We start from the raw sequence: 14,918 nt of genomic DNA on the forward strand, positions 1-14,918 counted from the left end.
GGAGACGAGGTCCAGACAGACCGGGGAGACGAGGTCTAGACAGACGAGGTCCAGACAGACCGGGGAGACGAGGTGCGGGGAGACGAGGTCCAGACAAACGAGGTCCAGACAGACCAGACTGGCGAGGTCCAGACAGACGAGGTCTAGACAGACCGGGGAGACGAGGCCTAGACAGACCGGGGAGACGAGGCCTAGACAGACCGGGGAGACGAGGCCTAGACAGACCGGGGAGACGAGGTCTAGACAGACCGGGGAGACGAGGTCTAGACAGACGGGGGAGACGAGGTCTAGACAGACGGGGGAGACGAGGTCTAGACAGACGGGGGAGACGAGGTCTAGACAGACGGGGGAGACGAGGTCTAGACAGACGGGGGAGACGAGGTCTAGACAGACGGGGGAGACGAGGTCTAGACAGACGGGGGAGACGAGGTCTAGACAGACGGGGGAGACGAGGTCTAGACAGACGGGGGAGACGAGGTCTAGACAGACGGGGGAGACGAGGTCTAGACAGACGGGGGAGACGAGGTCTAGACAGACGGGGGAGACGAGGTCTAGACAGACGGGGGAGACGAGGTCTAGACAGACGGGGGAGACGAGGTCTAGACAGACGGGGAAGACGAGGTCTAGACAGACGGGGAAGACGAGGTCTAGACAGACGGGGGAGACGAGGACCAGACAGACGAGGTCTAGACAGACCGGGGAGACGAGGACCAGACAGACCGGGGAGACGAGGTCTAGACAGACGAGGTCTAGACAGACTGGGGAGACGAGCTCTAGACAGACCGGGGAGACGCGGTTATCCTGTATCAGAAAGAGAAAATAAAAATGTCTCTAGACAGACTGCCTTATGTAATATAACTGAACAAGTCTGTCAGCCAGAGATGGGAAGACTCAACATAATTTCAGTGATTTAACAGAAGAGCCAGAACTGGAAAGACTACCACTGAAACTAGCAGGCAACAGCATGTCTTCATCCATCTGGCCTCTATTAGATATCTCAAGTTGGCTGAACTGGTCTGATCTCAACTGGTCTGAACTGGTCTGATCTCAACTGGTCTGATCTCAACTGGTGAGGTCATCTTTCACCTGGGGAGCAGACTGGCCTGAACTCAACCAAAAAGGCCAACAGAAACGTCTGGAAATCCCATGAAGATGTTACTATGGTCTCATATCTTCTCGGTCTGCATCTTTGAGTCTCATTCCTACCATTGCCATGTACTATGAACGAACGGTTCATTTCGGTTCACAGTAGAAAATGCCCCAAAAAGAGCGATGAAGAAATGGGATGGGACTGACTCCATTTCACTGAACTACATTTGCCATGACACAACATGGCCGACATCCTGACAAGTAACACAACTAACAATCCCCTTGTGTCCCAATCATACGCTTTTAAATCTGTGTGGGGTAGTGCACACGTCAGGGAAAAAGGACTGGAGAATTGGGACTAAGGACTCATTAACACTTATGACCTAACGTAAATCTCAGTGATTAAATATAAAGTTAGCCTTTCTAATATGTAAAACAACTCAGACAGAAACTAGCACACAGTAGCATTGACTATATCCAGCTGGCCTCTAGATCATTTTCTAAATAAACAGAGATGCAGTTTTTTTCTTCAAGGTTAAAAAACCTTCCCCGTCCAGGTATCTTCTCTCCTTTTCCCTTGTGTGAGTCCCAAAATGGTACCCTATTTCCTGTATAGTGCACTACTGTAAACCAGGCACAGGTTAAACCTAGTGCACTACTGTTGACCAGGCTCAGGTTAAACCTAGTGCACTACTGTTGACCAGGCTCAGGTTAAACCTAGTGCACTACTGTAAACCAGGCCCAGGTTAAACCTAGTGCACTACTGTTAACCAGGCCCAGGTTAAACCTAGTGCACTACTGTTAACCAGGCCCAGGTTAAAACTAGTGCACTACTGTAAACCAGGCCCAGGTTAAACCTAGTGCACTACTGTTGACCAGGCCCAGGTTAAACCTAGTGCACTACTGTTGACCAGGCCCAGGTTAAACCTAGTGCACTACTGTAAACCGGGCCCAGGTTAAAACTAGTGCACTACTGTTGACCAGGCCCAGGTTAAACCTAGTGCACTACTGTTGACCAGGCTCAGGTTAAACCTAGTGCACTACTGTTGACCAGGCTCAGGTTAAACCTAGTGCACTACTGTTGACCAGGCTCAGGTTAAACCTAGTGCACTACTGTAAACCAGGCCCAGGTTAAACCTAGTGCACTACTGTTAACCAGGCCCAGGTTAAACCTAGTGCACTACTGTTAACCAGGCCCAGGTTAAAACTAGTGCACTACTGTAAACCAGGCCCAGGTTAAAACTAGTGCACTACTGTAAACCAGGCCCAGGTTAAACCTAGTGCACTACTGTTAACCAGGCCCAGGTTAAAACTAGTGCACTACTGTTAACCAGGCCCAAGTTAAAACTAATGCAATACTGTTGACCAGGCCCAGGTTAAACCTAGTGCACTACAAAGGGACTAGTGTGCCATTTGGGCAGAAGCCTTTTTTGGGGGGCCAAGCCGCTCCCATCCCAGCCACAGGAGAATACATCCTTGTAAATGGCATCGGGTTCCTCTAGTAGTCCAATGAGTTCATCAATTCCCATTTGTGAGAGGCATTTCTATTTAAATCAATGGAATTATTTCTCGCCACTACCACCCTCTCTAGCCATCCTAAATGGAGAATTTACAGTGTGCTGCTGTCCTGTGCGGTCTCGTGCTGAAGGAACGGAGCTATCCAACCTCTATAGAGACCCAAATGACCCAGAGCCGCAGAGCCACACGGCCCCAGAGCCGCAGGGCCCCAGAGCCACAGGGCCCCAGAGCCACAGGGCCCCAGAGCCGCAGGGCCCCAGAGCCGCAGGGCCCCAGAGCCGCAGGGCCCCAGAGCCGCAGGGCCCCAGAGCCGCAGGGCCCCAGAGCCGCAGGGCCCCAGAGCCGCAGGGCCCCAGAGCCGCAGGGCCCCAGAGCCGCAGGGCCCCAGAGCCGCAGGGCCCCAGAGCCACACGGCCCCAGAGCCGACACATTTCCCTGCAGTGTGTATAGTCCAATACAGATGTACCAATTCTAAATTCTAAAAACAACACAAATTAGCTCGATAATAAAAATATATATTTTAACCATACATTCTGGGGAAAAAAAATACTTAATTTCCACGGTGTAGATGGAGGGGTTTGGCATGACGGTGTAGATGGAGGGGTTTGGCATGACGGTGTAGATGGAGGGGTTTGGCATGACGGTGTAGATGGAGGGGTTTGGCATGACAGTGTAGATGGAGGGGTTTGGCATGACGGTGTAGATGGAGGGGTTTGGCATGACGGTGTAGATGGAGGGGTTTGGCATGACGGTGTAGATGGAGGGGTTTGGCATGACGGTGTAGATGGAGGGGTTTGGCATGACGGTGTAGATGGAGGGGTTTGGCATGACAGTGTAGATGGAGGGGTTTGGCATGACAGTTGTAGATGGAGGGGTTTGGCATGACGGTGTAGATGGAGGGGTTTGGTATGACGGTGTAGATGGAGGGGATTGGCATGACGGTGTAGATGGAGGGGTTTGGCATGACGGTGTAGATGGAGGGGTTTGGCATGACGGTGTAGATGGAGGGGTTTGGTATGACGGTGTAGATGGAGGGGATTGGCATGACGGTGTAGATGGAGGGGTTTGGCATGACGGTGTAGATGGAGGGGTTTGGCATGACGGTGTAGATGGAGGGGTTTGGCATGACGGTGTAGATGGAGGGGTTTGGCATGACGGTGTAGATGGAGGGGTTTGGCATGACGGTGTAGATGGAGGGGTTTGGCATGACGGTGTAGATGGAGGGGTTTGGCATGACGGTGTAGATGGAGGGGTTTGGCATGCCGGTGTAGATGGAGGGGTTTGGCATGCCGATGTATGCTCGATCCGGGAGTGCGGACCTGAGGCTCCGTACAGGCGGTGTGATGCCTCCGGAGGACAAATCCAGCTTTGTACGTCGATGCCGTACGCCCCCCATTTTCACTACGTTTGGGGTCACTTATCCATTTCCTTGTTTTTGAAAAAAGCTTATTTTGTTGTCCATTAAAATAACATCAAATTGAGCAGAAATACAGTGTAGACATTGTTAATGTTGTAAATGACTATTGTAGCTGGAAACGGCTGATTTTTAATGGAATATCTACATAGGCGTACAGAGGCCCAATGGCACGGTGTGTTAGCTAATCCAAGTTTATCATTTTAAAAGGCTAATTGATTATTAGAAAACCATTTTGCAATTATGTTAGCACAGCTGAAAACTGTTGTTCTGATTAAAGAAGCAATAGAACTGGCCTTCTTTAGACTAATTGAGTATCTGGAGCATCAGCATTTGTGGGTTCGATTACAGGCTCAAAATGGCAAGAAACAAAGACCTTTCTTCTGAAACTGATCAGTCTATTCTTGTTCTGAGAGATGAAGGCTATTCCATGCGAGAAATTCCCAAGAAACTGAAGATCTCGTACAGCGCTGTGTACAACTCCCTTCACAGAACAGCGCAAACTGGCTCTAACCAGAATAGAAAGAGGAGTGGGAGGCCCAGGTGCACACCTGAGCAAGAGGACAAGTACATTAGAGTGTCTAGTTTGAGAAACAGACGCCTCACAAGTCCTCAACTGGCAGCTTCATTAAATAGTACCCGCAAAACACCAGTTTCAACGTCAACAGTGAAGCAGCAACTCTGGGATGATGGCCTTCTATGCAGAGTTGCAAAGAAAAAGCCATATCTCAGACTGGCCAATAAAAATAAAAGATTAAGATGGGCAAAAGAACACAGACACTGGACAGAGATATGGCTTTTTCTTTGCAACTCTGCCTAGAAGGCCAGCATCCCGGAGTCGGGGAACAGTGGGTTAACTGCCTTGTTCAGGGGCAGAAGGACAGATTCTCTTGGGAGGTAATATGGCCGGCATTTGATTGTAAGGAATTCTAGGTCCGGTGAGCTGGAGGACTTGAGTTCCTGTATGTTGTTATGGTTACACCATGAGTCGTTAATCATGAGGCATACACCACCGCCCTTCCTCTTCCCAGAGAGGTATTCATTCATGAGGCATACACCACCGCCCTTCCTCTTCCCAGAGAGGTATTCATCTCTGTCGGCAAGATGCACGGAGAAGCTCGGTGGCTGAACCGATTTCGACAACGTATCCAGAGAGAGAGAGCCATGTTTCTGTGAAACAGAGAATGTTACAATCTCTGATGTCTCTCTGGAAGGCAACCCTTGCTTTAATTTCGTCTACCTTGTTGTCCAGAGACTGGACATTGGCGAGTAGTATACTCGGGAGCGGTGGGCGATGTGCCCGTCTACGGAGCCTGACCAGGAGGCCGCTCCGTCTGCCGTGTCTGCGGCACCGTTGTTTTGGGTCGGCTACTGGAATTAGATCCATTGTCCTGGGTGGTGGTCCGAACAGAGGATCCGCTTTCTGGAAAGTCGTATTCCTGGTCGTAATGTTGGTAAGTTGACTTCAATCTTATATCCAATAGTATAAGAGTAACAACGTAAAAAACAAAACAAAAACGAAATACTGCATAGTTTCCTACGGACTCGAAGTGAGGCGACCATCTTGTAGTAGATAGCAGGTCTTAGCAGTAGGACTTGACTGTCTCTGCATGGTAATATGCAGTAGATAGCAGGTCTTAGCAGTAGGACTTGACTGTCTCTGCATGGTAATATATAGTAGATAGCAGGTCTTAGCAGTAGGACTTGACTGTCTCTGCATGGTAATATGTAGTAGATAGCAGGTTTTAGCAGTAGGACTTGACTGTCTCTGCATGGTAATATCTAGTAGATAGCAGGTCTTAGCAGTAGGATTTGACTGTCTCTGCATGGTAATATGCAGTAGATAGCAGGTCTTAGCAGTAGGACTTGACTGTCTCTGCATGGTAATATGTAGTAGATAGCAGGTTTTAGCAGTAGGACTTGACTGTCTCTGCATGGTAATATCTAGTAGATAGCAGGTCTTGGCAGTAGGACTTGACTGTCTCTGCATGGTAATATGCAGTAGATAGCAGGTCTTAGCAGTAGGACTTGACTGTCTCTGCATGGTAATATGCAGTAGATAGCAGGTCTTAGCAGTAGGACTTGAATGTACGGTAGGACAGAAGTAATGAGGATATTAGGTCTTGTAACGGGTCTTACCAGTAGCATTTGTCATTGTTTGCCAGCAGCTTCTCCACCATGTGTTCGACCCGAATAAACCAGCTGGGAACAGCCTTGTAGATCAGAGGAGTGTCAGATCTGTAGGATACAAACATATATTACACACAACCAATCAAAAGTTTAGATACACCTATTCATTCCAAACATATATTACACACAACCAATCAAAAGTTTAGATACACCTACTCATTCCAAACATATATTACACACAACCAATCAAAAGTTTAGATACACCTACTCATTCCAAACATATATTACACACAACCAATCAAAAGTTTAGATACACCTACTCATTCCAAGTTTTTTTTTTTTTACATTGTAGAATAATAGTGAAGACATCAACACTATGAAATAACACATTTGGAATCATGTAGTACCAAAAAAAACAAAAAAAGTGTTAAACAAATCAGAATATATTTTATATTTAAGATTCTTCAAAGTAGCTAAAGTAGTGTCAGACGTAGAGGGTGAGGTAGAGGAGTAGGAGAAGGAGAGGAGAGGTAGTGGAGGAGTGGTAGCGGAGGAGAGGAAGAGAGAGGTAGAGGAGGAGAGGAAGAGAGAGAGGTAGAGGAGAGGAAGAGAGAGAGAGGTAGAGGAAGAGTAGGGAGGGAAGAGGGAGTGAAGAGGGAGAGTTGATCTTCTCTTCGTCCCATCTGTGATTTAACGCCACCAGCGTCTGGGAGGTCAGCGGGAAGGTCATCAGACAGACCTACTAGGAAGTGTTTTCTCGGGAGTTACTAAGGAAGACTGACCTCCAACAGAAAGGGTAGCTATGCTTGAAAGAGCCGCTGTTGACCAGACGACCTCGTTCCTTCAGCCATTTGATGATGTTCTTGTCAGCATCCTACAGGAGAGGGAAAGCCGGTGAGATTGCTGCTCGGCTGAAAACTTCACCCAACTTCCCGGGTTTATCAGAAATTAGAGTTGAAGGATTTCCTGCTTACTCCTTCCTGATTCTGGGAATCCTCCAACCACTATTTTTTTTTTATAGAAAAACCTGTGAATTTGGGAAGTTTCCGTGATTTTGCCACCCTTATACAACAAACAGAATCACAATGACAGACTACAGTTCAGTACCAGCTGACAGAGAGATAGGAGAGGAGACAGACATATCCCAGAATACAGTTCAGTACCAGCTGACAGAGAGATAGGAGAGGAGACAGACATATCCCAGAATTCAGTTCAGTACCAGCTGACAGAGAGATAGGAGAGGAGACAGACATATCCCAGAATTCAGTTCAGTACCAGCTGACAGAGAGATAGGAGAGGAGACAGACATATCCCAGAATACAGTTCAGTACCAGCTGACAGAGAGATAGGAGAGGAGACAGACATATCCCAGAATACAGTTCAGTACCAGCTGACAGAGAGATAGGAGAGGAGACAGTGTTTGGGGAGGAGAAGGGTTTAACTGTTCTCCTTTACAGTTCATGTTTATTATAGGAAATCAAACCAGCAATTACTGTGTTAGGTAACACCATTTTTCACACTCTCTTCTACAAGGTAACATTATTTAATTCCTGTTTCTTTTTACTTTCCCTATAGCGGCTCGTCTTGCTTTTTACAAATGATCTTTATCAAACAGGAGAACGGATTGATTCAGATTAGTGGAAACGGGTCAGATGTATGTGTGTGTGTCCAGTGTGTGTGTGTGTGTGTGTCCAGTGTGTGTGTGTGTGTCCAGTGTGTGTGTGTGTGTGTGTGTGTGTCCAGTGTGTGTGTGTGTGTGTGTCCAGTGTGTGTGTGTGTGTGTGTGTCCAGTGTGTGTGTGTGTGTGTGTGTGTCCAGTGTGTGTGTGTGTGTGTGTGTGTGTCCATTAGTGTCCAGTGTGTGTCCAGTGTGTGTCCATTAGTGTCCAGTGTATGTGTGTGTGTGTGTGTGTGTCCAGTGTGTGTCCAGTGTGTGCTTCCTGGCAGCAGACTGGAACTGCATGGTCCTTCCTGTCTGATACATAATTGATTTAGGGAGTCTTCTGTTAACCTCCAAAGTGTGTATGTGTGTGTGTGTGTGTGTCCAGTGCATCCAGTGTGTCCAGTGTGTGTGTGTCCAGTGTGTGTGTGTGTGTGTGTGTGTGTGTGTGTGTCCAGTGTGTGTGTGTGTGTCCAGTGTGTGTGTGTGTGTGCGCGTCCAGTGTGTGTGTGTGTGTGTGTGTGTCCAGTGTGTGTGTGTGTGTATGTGTGTGTGTGCGTCCAGTGTGTGTGTGCGTATCCAGTGTGTGTGTGTCCAGTGTGTGTGTGCGTGTGTCCAGTGTGTGTCTGCGTGTGTGTGTGTGTGTGCGTGTCCAGTGTGTGTGTGGGTGTGTGTGCGTGTGTGTGTGTGTGGGTAGTGTGTTTCTTAACCTCCAACATCAACGCCGCCTGGGACAACGCCAGGCGGTGCATCAACTCTCTGGGTCCTTCAGATGCGTTAACCCCTAAATGACTCCAGGTTAGAGAAGTGGGCCAGTCAAAAGAAGGGCTGCCAGTTCAAATCCCAGGTGGTTCATATCTATTCTAGGGCCCTGCTGCCTGCCTGCCTCGCCTGGCAGATGTGTTAAGCCCGGTGCTAACCTCCTCATAAAGGCACAGCAGGAGCCTCAAGGTTAGAGAAGGAGGCCAGTCGTAAATCGAAGGGTTGCCAGTTCAAATCCCAGATGGTGATGGCGGCGAGATGAACTATGACGTCAAATGTTGTGTGTTCTCTTAAAACTAAATTAGGTCAAACTTTTTTTTTTTTAAACTGAAGGTTAGTTAAAATCCACTTTAAAACTATTTTTGTCGTCATATCAAGGCTACCAACGAACTACAGTACGGCTGAGGGGAGACCGGCACCAGCTGTGATTCTACCAATCAGAGAGTACGGCTGAGGGGAGACCGGCACCAGCTGTGATTCTACCAATCAGAGAGTACGGCTGAGGGGAGACCGGCACCAGCTGTGATTCTACCAATCAGAGAGTACGGCTGAGGGGAGACCGGCACCAGCTGTGATTCTACCAATCAGAGAGTACGGCTGAGGGGAGACCGGCACCAGCTGTGATTCTACCAATCAGAGAGTACGGCTGAGGGTGTGAATCCACCAATCAGAGAGTACGGCTGAGGGTGTGATTCCACCAATCAGAGAGTACGGCTGAGGGTGTGATTCCACCAATCAGAGAGTATGGCTGAGGGTGTGATTCCAACAATCAGAGAGTACGGCTGAGGGTGTGATTCTATCCAATCAGAGAGTACGGCTGAGGGTGTGATTCCACCAATCAGAGTATGGCTGAGGGTGTGATTCCACCAATCAGAGAGTACGGCTGAGGGTGTGATTCCACCAATCAGAGAGTACGGCTGGTGTGTTTCCCCCGTCTCTCTACTGACACCTCAGTAGGCCCAGTGAAACACTGACCCATGTGGTCTGTCAGTGGTCCAGAAGAACCACCTGACTCCTGCTACAGTGGTCCTGACGTCCAGACATCCGCCCAGACAGACAGACAGAGAAACAGACAGACAGAGACAGACAGAGACAGACAGACAGAGACAGACAGACAGAGACAGACAGAGAAACAGACAGACAGAGAAACAGACAGACAGAGAAACAGACAGACAGAGAAACAGACAGACAGAGAAACAGACAGAGACAGACAGACAGATATCCGTCCAGACAGACAGACATCCGTCCAGACAGACAGACATCCGTCCAGACAGACAGAGAGACATCCGTCCAGACAGACAGACAGACAGAGAAACAGGCAGACAGAGAAACAGACAGGCAGAGAAACAGACAGGCAGAGAAACAGACAGGCAGAGAAACAGACAGGCAGAGAAACAGACAGACAGAGAAACAGACAGACAGACAGACAGACATCCGTCCAGACAGACAGAGACATCCGTCCAGACAGAGACAGACAGACAGACAGACAAACAGACAGAGAAACAGACAGACAGACAGACAAACCTACCTACCTTGACATACTGTCCCACAAAGTCAGTGACTTCATCAGTGAAGCACCCAGAGGAGTCGACAGGACAGACGGGAGCCTGGTCTCTCTGGCAGATGTTGTTCTCCATACACACACGGTAATCATCCTGTAACAGACATATATTATACATTAGACTGGATGATCCTCCTGTAACAGATATATATTATACATTAGACTGGATGATCCTCCTGTAACAGATATATATTATACATTAGACTGGATGATCCTCCTGTAACAGATATATATTATACATTAGACTGGATGATCCTCCTGTAACAGATATATATTATACATTAGACTGGATGATCCTCCTGTAACAGACATATATTATACATTAGACTGGATGATCCTCCTGTAACAGACATATACTATACATTAGACTGGATGATCCTCCTGTAACAGATATATATTATACATTAGACTGGATGATCCTCCTGTAACAGATATATATTATACATTAGACTGGATGACCCTCCTGTAACAGATATATACTATACATTAGACTGGATGATGTGATGCTCCTGTAACAGATATATATTATACATTAGACTGGATGATCCTCCTGTAACAGATATATATTATACATTAGACTGGATGATCCTCCTGTAACAGATATATATTATACATTAGACTGGATGATCCTCCTGTAACAGATATATATTATACATTAGACTGGATGATCCTCCTGTAACAGATATATATTATACATTAGACTGGATGATCTTCCTGTAACAGATATATATTATACATTAGACTGGATGATCCTCCTGTAACAGATATATACTATACATTAGACTGGATGATGTGATGCTCCTGTAACAGATATATATTATACATTAGACTGGATGATCATCCTGTAACAGATATATATTATACATTAGACTGGATGATCCTCCTGTAACAGATATATATTATACATTAGACTGGATGATCCTCCTGTAACAGATATATATTATACATTAGACTGGATGATCTTCCTGTAACAGATATATATTATACATTAGACTGGATGATCCTCCTGTAACAGATATATATTATACATTAGACTGGATGATCCTCCTGTAACAGATATATATTATACATTAGACTGGATGATCTTCCTGTAACAGATATATATTATACATTAGACTGGATGATCCTCCTGTAACAGATATATATTATACATTAGACTGGATGATCCTCCTGTAACAGATATATACTATACATTAGACTGGATGATCCTCCTGTAACAGATATATATTATACATTAGACTGTGCGTGGAGGAGCTTTAACAGTGTGTTCTATACTAGGATTCTTTATTCGGCCAGCGCCTGTGTTTTTAAAGATGAGCATACGACCACAAACTTATATTTTATTTCAGCTCATGAAACATGGGACAAACACTTTTATTTTTATAGTTTGGTATATATGATTTTTTTTAAAGCCCAATCTGTCACAGCTCCACGGAGTCTATTTAGCTTCTTTTTTTTTTTTTTTAAATGGGTCAAATCTCTTGGTGTTCCTGCAGGATTGTTTATTCATATAGCAGTCCATTCTATCTTAATGAGAAGACAGAGAGAGAGACAGAGAGAGAGAGACAGAGACAGAGAGAGAGAGAGAAAGAGAGACCGTGAGAGAGTAGAAAGCAGAGTTAGTGACCAGCTCCAGCCTACCAGCTCAGGCCTAGGACTGTATGTCCTTGTCAAGAACGCCTGCAGCTGATACGTACCTCAAGTCAGACAGTAGCTCCAGTAACGACTAGCGGGGCTACCGGGGACCAGTGACGACTAGCGGGGCTACCGGGGACCAGTAATGACTAGCGGGGCTACCGGGGACCAGTAACGACTAGCGGGGCTACCGGGGACCAGTGACGACTAGCGGGGCTACCGGGGACCAGTGACGACTAGCGGGGCTACCGGGGACCAGTAATGACTAGCGGGGCTACCGGGGACCAGTAACGACTAGCGGGGCTACCGGGGACCAGTAACGACTAGCGGGGCTACCGGGGACGACTAGCGGGGCTACCGGGGACCAGTAATGACTAGCGGGGCTACCGGGGACCAGTAACGACTAGCGGGGCTACCGGGGACGACTAGCGGGGCTACCAGGGACGACTAGCGGGGCTACCGGGGACGACTAGCGGGGCTACCGGGGACGACTAGCGGGGCTACCGGGGACCAGTAACGACTAGCGGGGCTACCGGGGACGACTAGCGGGGCTACCAGGGACGACTAGCGGGGCTACCGGGGACGACTAGCGGGGCTACCGGGGACGACTAGCGGGGCTACCGGGGACCAGTAACGACTAGCGGGGCTACCGGGGACGACTAGCGGGGCTACCGGGGACGACTAGCGGGGCTACCGGGGACGACTAGCGGGGCTACCGGGGACGACTAGCGGGGCTACCGGGGACGACTAGCGGGGCTACCGGGGACGACTAGCGGGGCTACCGGGGACGACTAGCGGGGCTACCGGGGACGACTAGCGGGGCTACCGGGGACCAGGGACGACTAGCGGGGCTACCGGGGAACAGGGACGACTAGCGGGGCTACCAGGGAACAGGGACGACTAGCGGGGCTACCAGGGACCAGTAACGACTAGCGGGGCTACCGGGGACCAGGGACGACTAGCGGGGCTACCAGTAACGACTAGCGGGGCTACCGGGGACCAGTAACGACTAGCGGGGCTACCGGGGACCAGGGACGACTAGCGGGGCTACCGGGGACGACTAGCGGGGCTACCGGGGACGACTAGCGGGGCTACCGGGGACGACTAGCGGGGCTACCGGGGACGACTAGCGGGGCTACCGGGGACGACTAGCGGGGCTACCAGGGACGACTAGCGGGGCTACCGGGGACGACTAGCGGGGCTACCGGGGACGACTAGCGGGGCTACCGGGGACGACTAGCGGGGCTACCGGGGACGACTAGCGGGGCTACCAGGGACGACAAGCGAGGCTACCAGGGACGACTAGTGGGGCAACCAGGGACGACTAGCGGGGCTACCGGGGACGACTAGCGGGGCTACCGGGGACGACTAGCGGGGCTACCGGGGACGACTAGCGGGGCTACCGGGGACGACTAGCGGGGCTACCAGGGACGACAAGCGAGGCTACCAGGGACGACTAGTGGGGCAACCAGGGACGACTAGTGGGGCTACCAGGGACGACTAGCGGGGCTACCAGGGACGACTAGCGGGGCAACCAGGGACGACAAGCGAGGCTACCAGGGACGACTAGTGGGGCTACCAGGGACGACTAGCGGGGCTACCAGCGGGGCTACCAGGGACGACTAGCGGGGCTACCAGGGACGGCTAGCCGGGCTACCAGGGACGGCTAGCGGGGCTACCAGGGACGGCTAGCCGGGCTACCAGGGACGGCTAGCGGGGCTACCAGGGACGACTAGCGGGGCAACCAGGGACGACAAGCGAGGCTACCAGGGACAACCAGCGAGGCTACCAGCGGGGCTACCAGGGACGACTAGCGGGGCTACCAGGGACGACTAGCCGGGCTACCAGGGACGACTAGCGGGGTTACCAGGGACCAGGGACGACTAGTGGGGCTACCAGGGACGACTAGTGGGGCTACCAGGGACGACTAGCGGGACTACCAGCGGGGCTACCAGGGACGGCTAGCGGGGCTACCAGGGACGGCTACCCGGGCTACCAGGGACGGCTAGCCGGGCTACCAGGGACGACTAGCGGGGCTACCAGGGACGACTAGCGGGGCTACCAGCGACGACAAGCGAGGCTACCAGGGACGACTAGCGGGGCTACCAGGGACGACTAGCGGGGCTACCAGCGGGGCTACCAGGGACGACTAGCGGGGCTACCAGGGACCAGGGATGACTAGTGGGGCTACCGGGGACCAGGGACGACTAGTGGGGCTACCGGGGACGACTGGCGGGGCTACCAGCGACCAGTAATGACTAGCGAGGTTACCAGGGACCAGTAATGACTAGCGAGGCTACCAGGGACCAGTAATGACTAGCGAGGCTACCAGGGACCAGTAATGACTAGCGAGGCTACCAGGGACCAGTAATGACTAGCGAGGCTACCAGGGACCAGTACCAGGGGTTATGTTAGCTACTGGTAGTCAGCTGGAATATGGGAAATAAGTAGTGCACTACATAGGGAATAGGGGGAATAAGTAGTGCACTACATAGGAAATAGGGGAATAAGTAGTGCACTACATAGGAAATAGGGGAATAAGTAGTGCACTACATAGGAAATAGGGGGAATAAGTAGTGCACTACATAGGAAATAGGGTGCCATCTGGGGTAGAGAAACAGTCTCAACATCCCTCTACCTTTCTGTAGTATCGGACTCAGAACCACTCTACAAATCGACCCGGCAACCGCCAACCAATCAACAAACAGCCCTCTGAATACTGAGCCGGTCAGAAGCCGGCATGATGTGGTACTGTGATTACGGTGTGGTGCAGAGGGAACCGGAATGGTGGTTTGTGTCAGTGTCTGTAATTCATTAATTTCCTTCACCAACAACCTGATCTCAGATCATTCATTCCCTCCACCAACCTGATCTCAGGTCATTCATTTCCCCCACCAACCTGATCTCAGATCATTCATTTCCCCCACCAACCTGATCTCATGGCCATTGATTCCCTCCACCAACCTGATCTCAGATCATTCATTCCCTCCACCAACCTGATCTCAGGTCATTCATTTCCCCCACCAACCTGATCTCAGATCATTCATTCCCTCCACCAACCTGATCTCAGATCACTTTGTTTGATGTAAATATGTACGGTACAGATGTGAACAAATTAATAATTTAATTAAAATCAACAAATCAAATACT

At 49.8% G+C, this 14,918-nt stretch overlaps 1 protein-coding gene across 2 annotated transcripts in view; it reads right to left on the minus strand.

Annotated features, from left to right (window-relative positions):
* Positions 1 to 14,918, minus strand: part of iars1 (isoleucyl-tRNA synthetase 1) — a 132,088-nt gene that overhangs the window by 94,482 nt on the left and 22,688 nt on the right. For both annotated transcript variants that reach the window (XM_090242083.1, XM_090242084.1), the window contains exons 11-13: positions 10,105 to 10,227; positions 6,934 to 7,025; positions 6,161 to 6,259 (exon numbers count right to left, since the gene is read on the minus strand). In XM_090242083.1, coding sequence (XP_090098209.1) covers positions 6,161 to 6,259; positions 6,934 to 7,025; positions 10,105 to 10,227 — 314 coding nt within the window. The remainder of the gene's footprint in view (positions 1 to 6,160; positions 6,260 to 6,933; positions 7,026 to 10,104; positions 10,228 to 14,918) is intronic.

Source organism: Oncorhynchus mykiss, chromosome 7, assembly GCF_057628025.1.
Source record: "Oncorhynchus mykiss isolate SJ-2025 chromosome 7, ASM5762802v1, whole genome shotgun sequence".
In the NCBI taxonomy this organism is placed as follows: domain Eukaryota; kingdom Metazoa; phylum Chordata; class Actinopteri; order Salmoniformes; family Salmonidae; genus Oncorhynchus; species Oncorhynchus mykiss.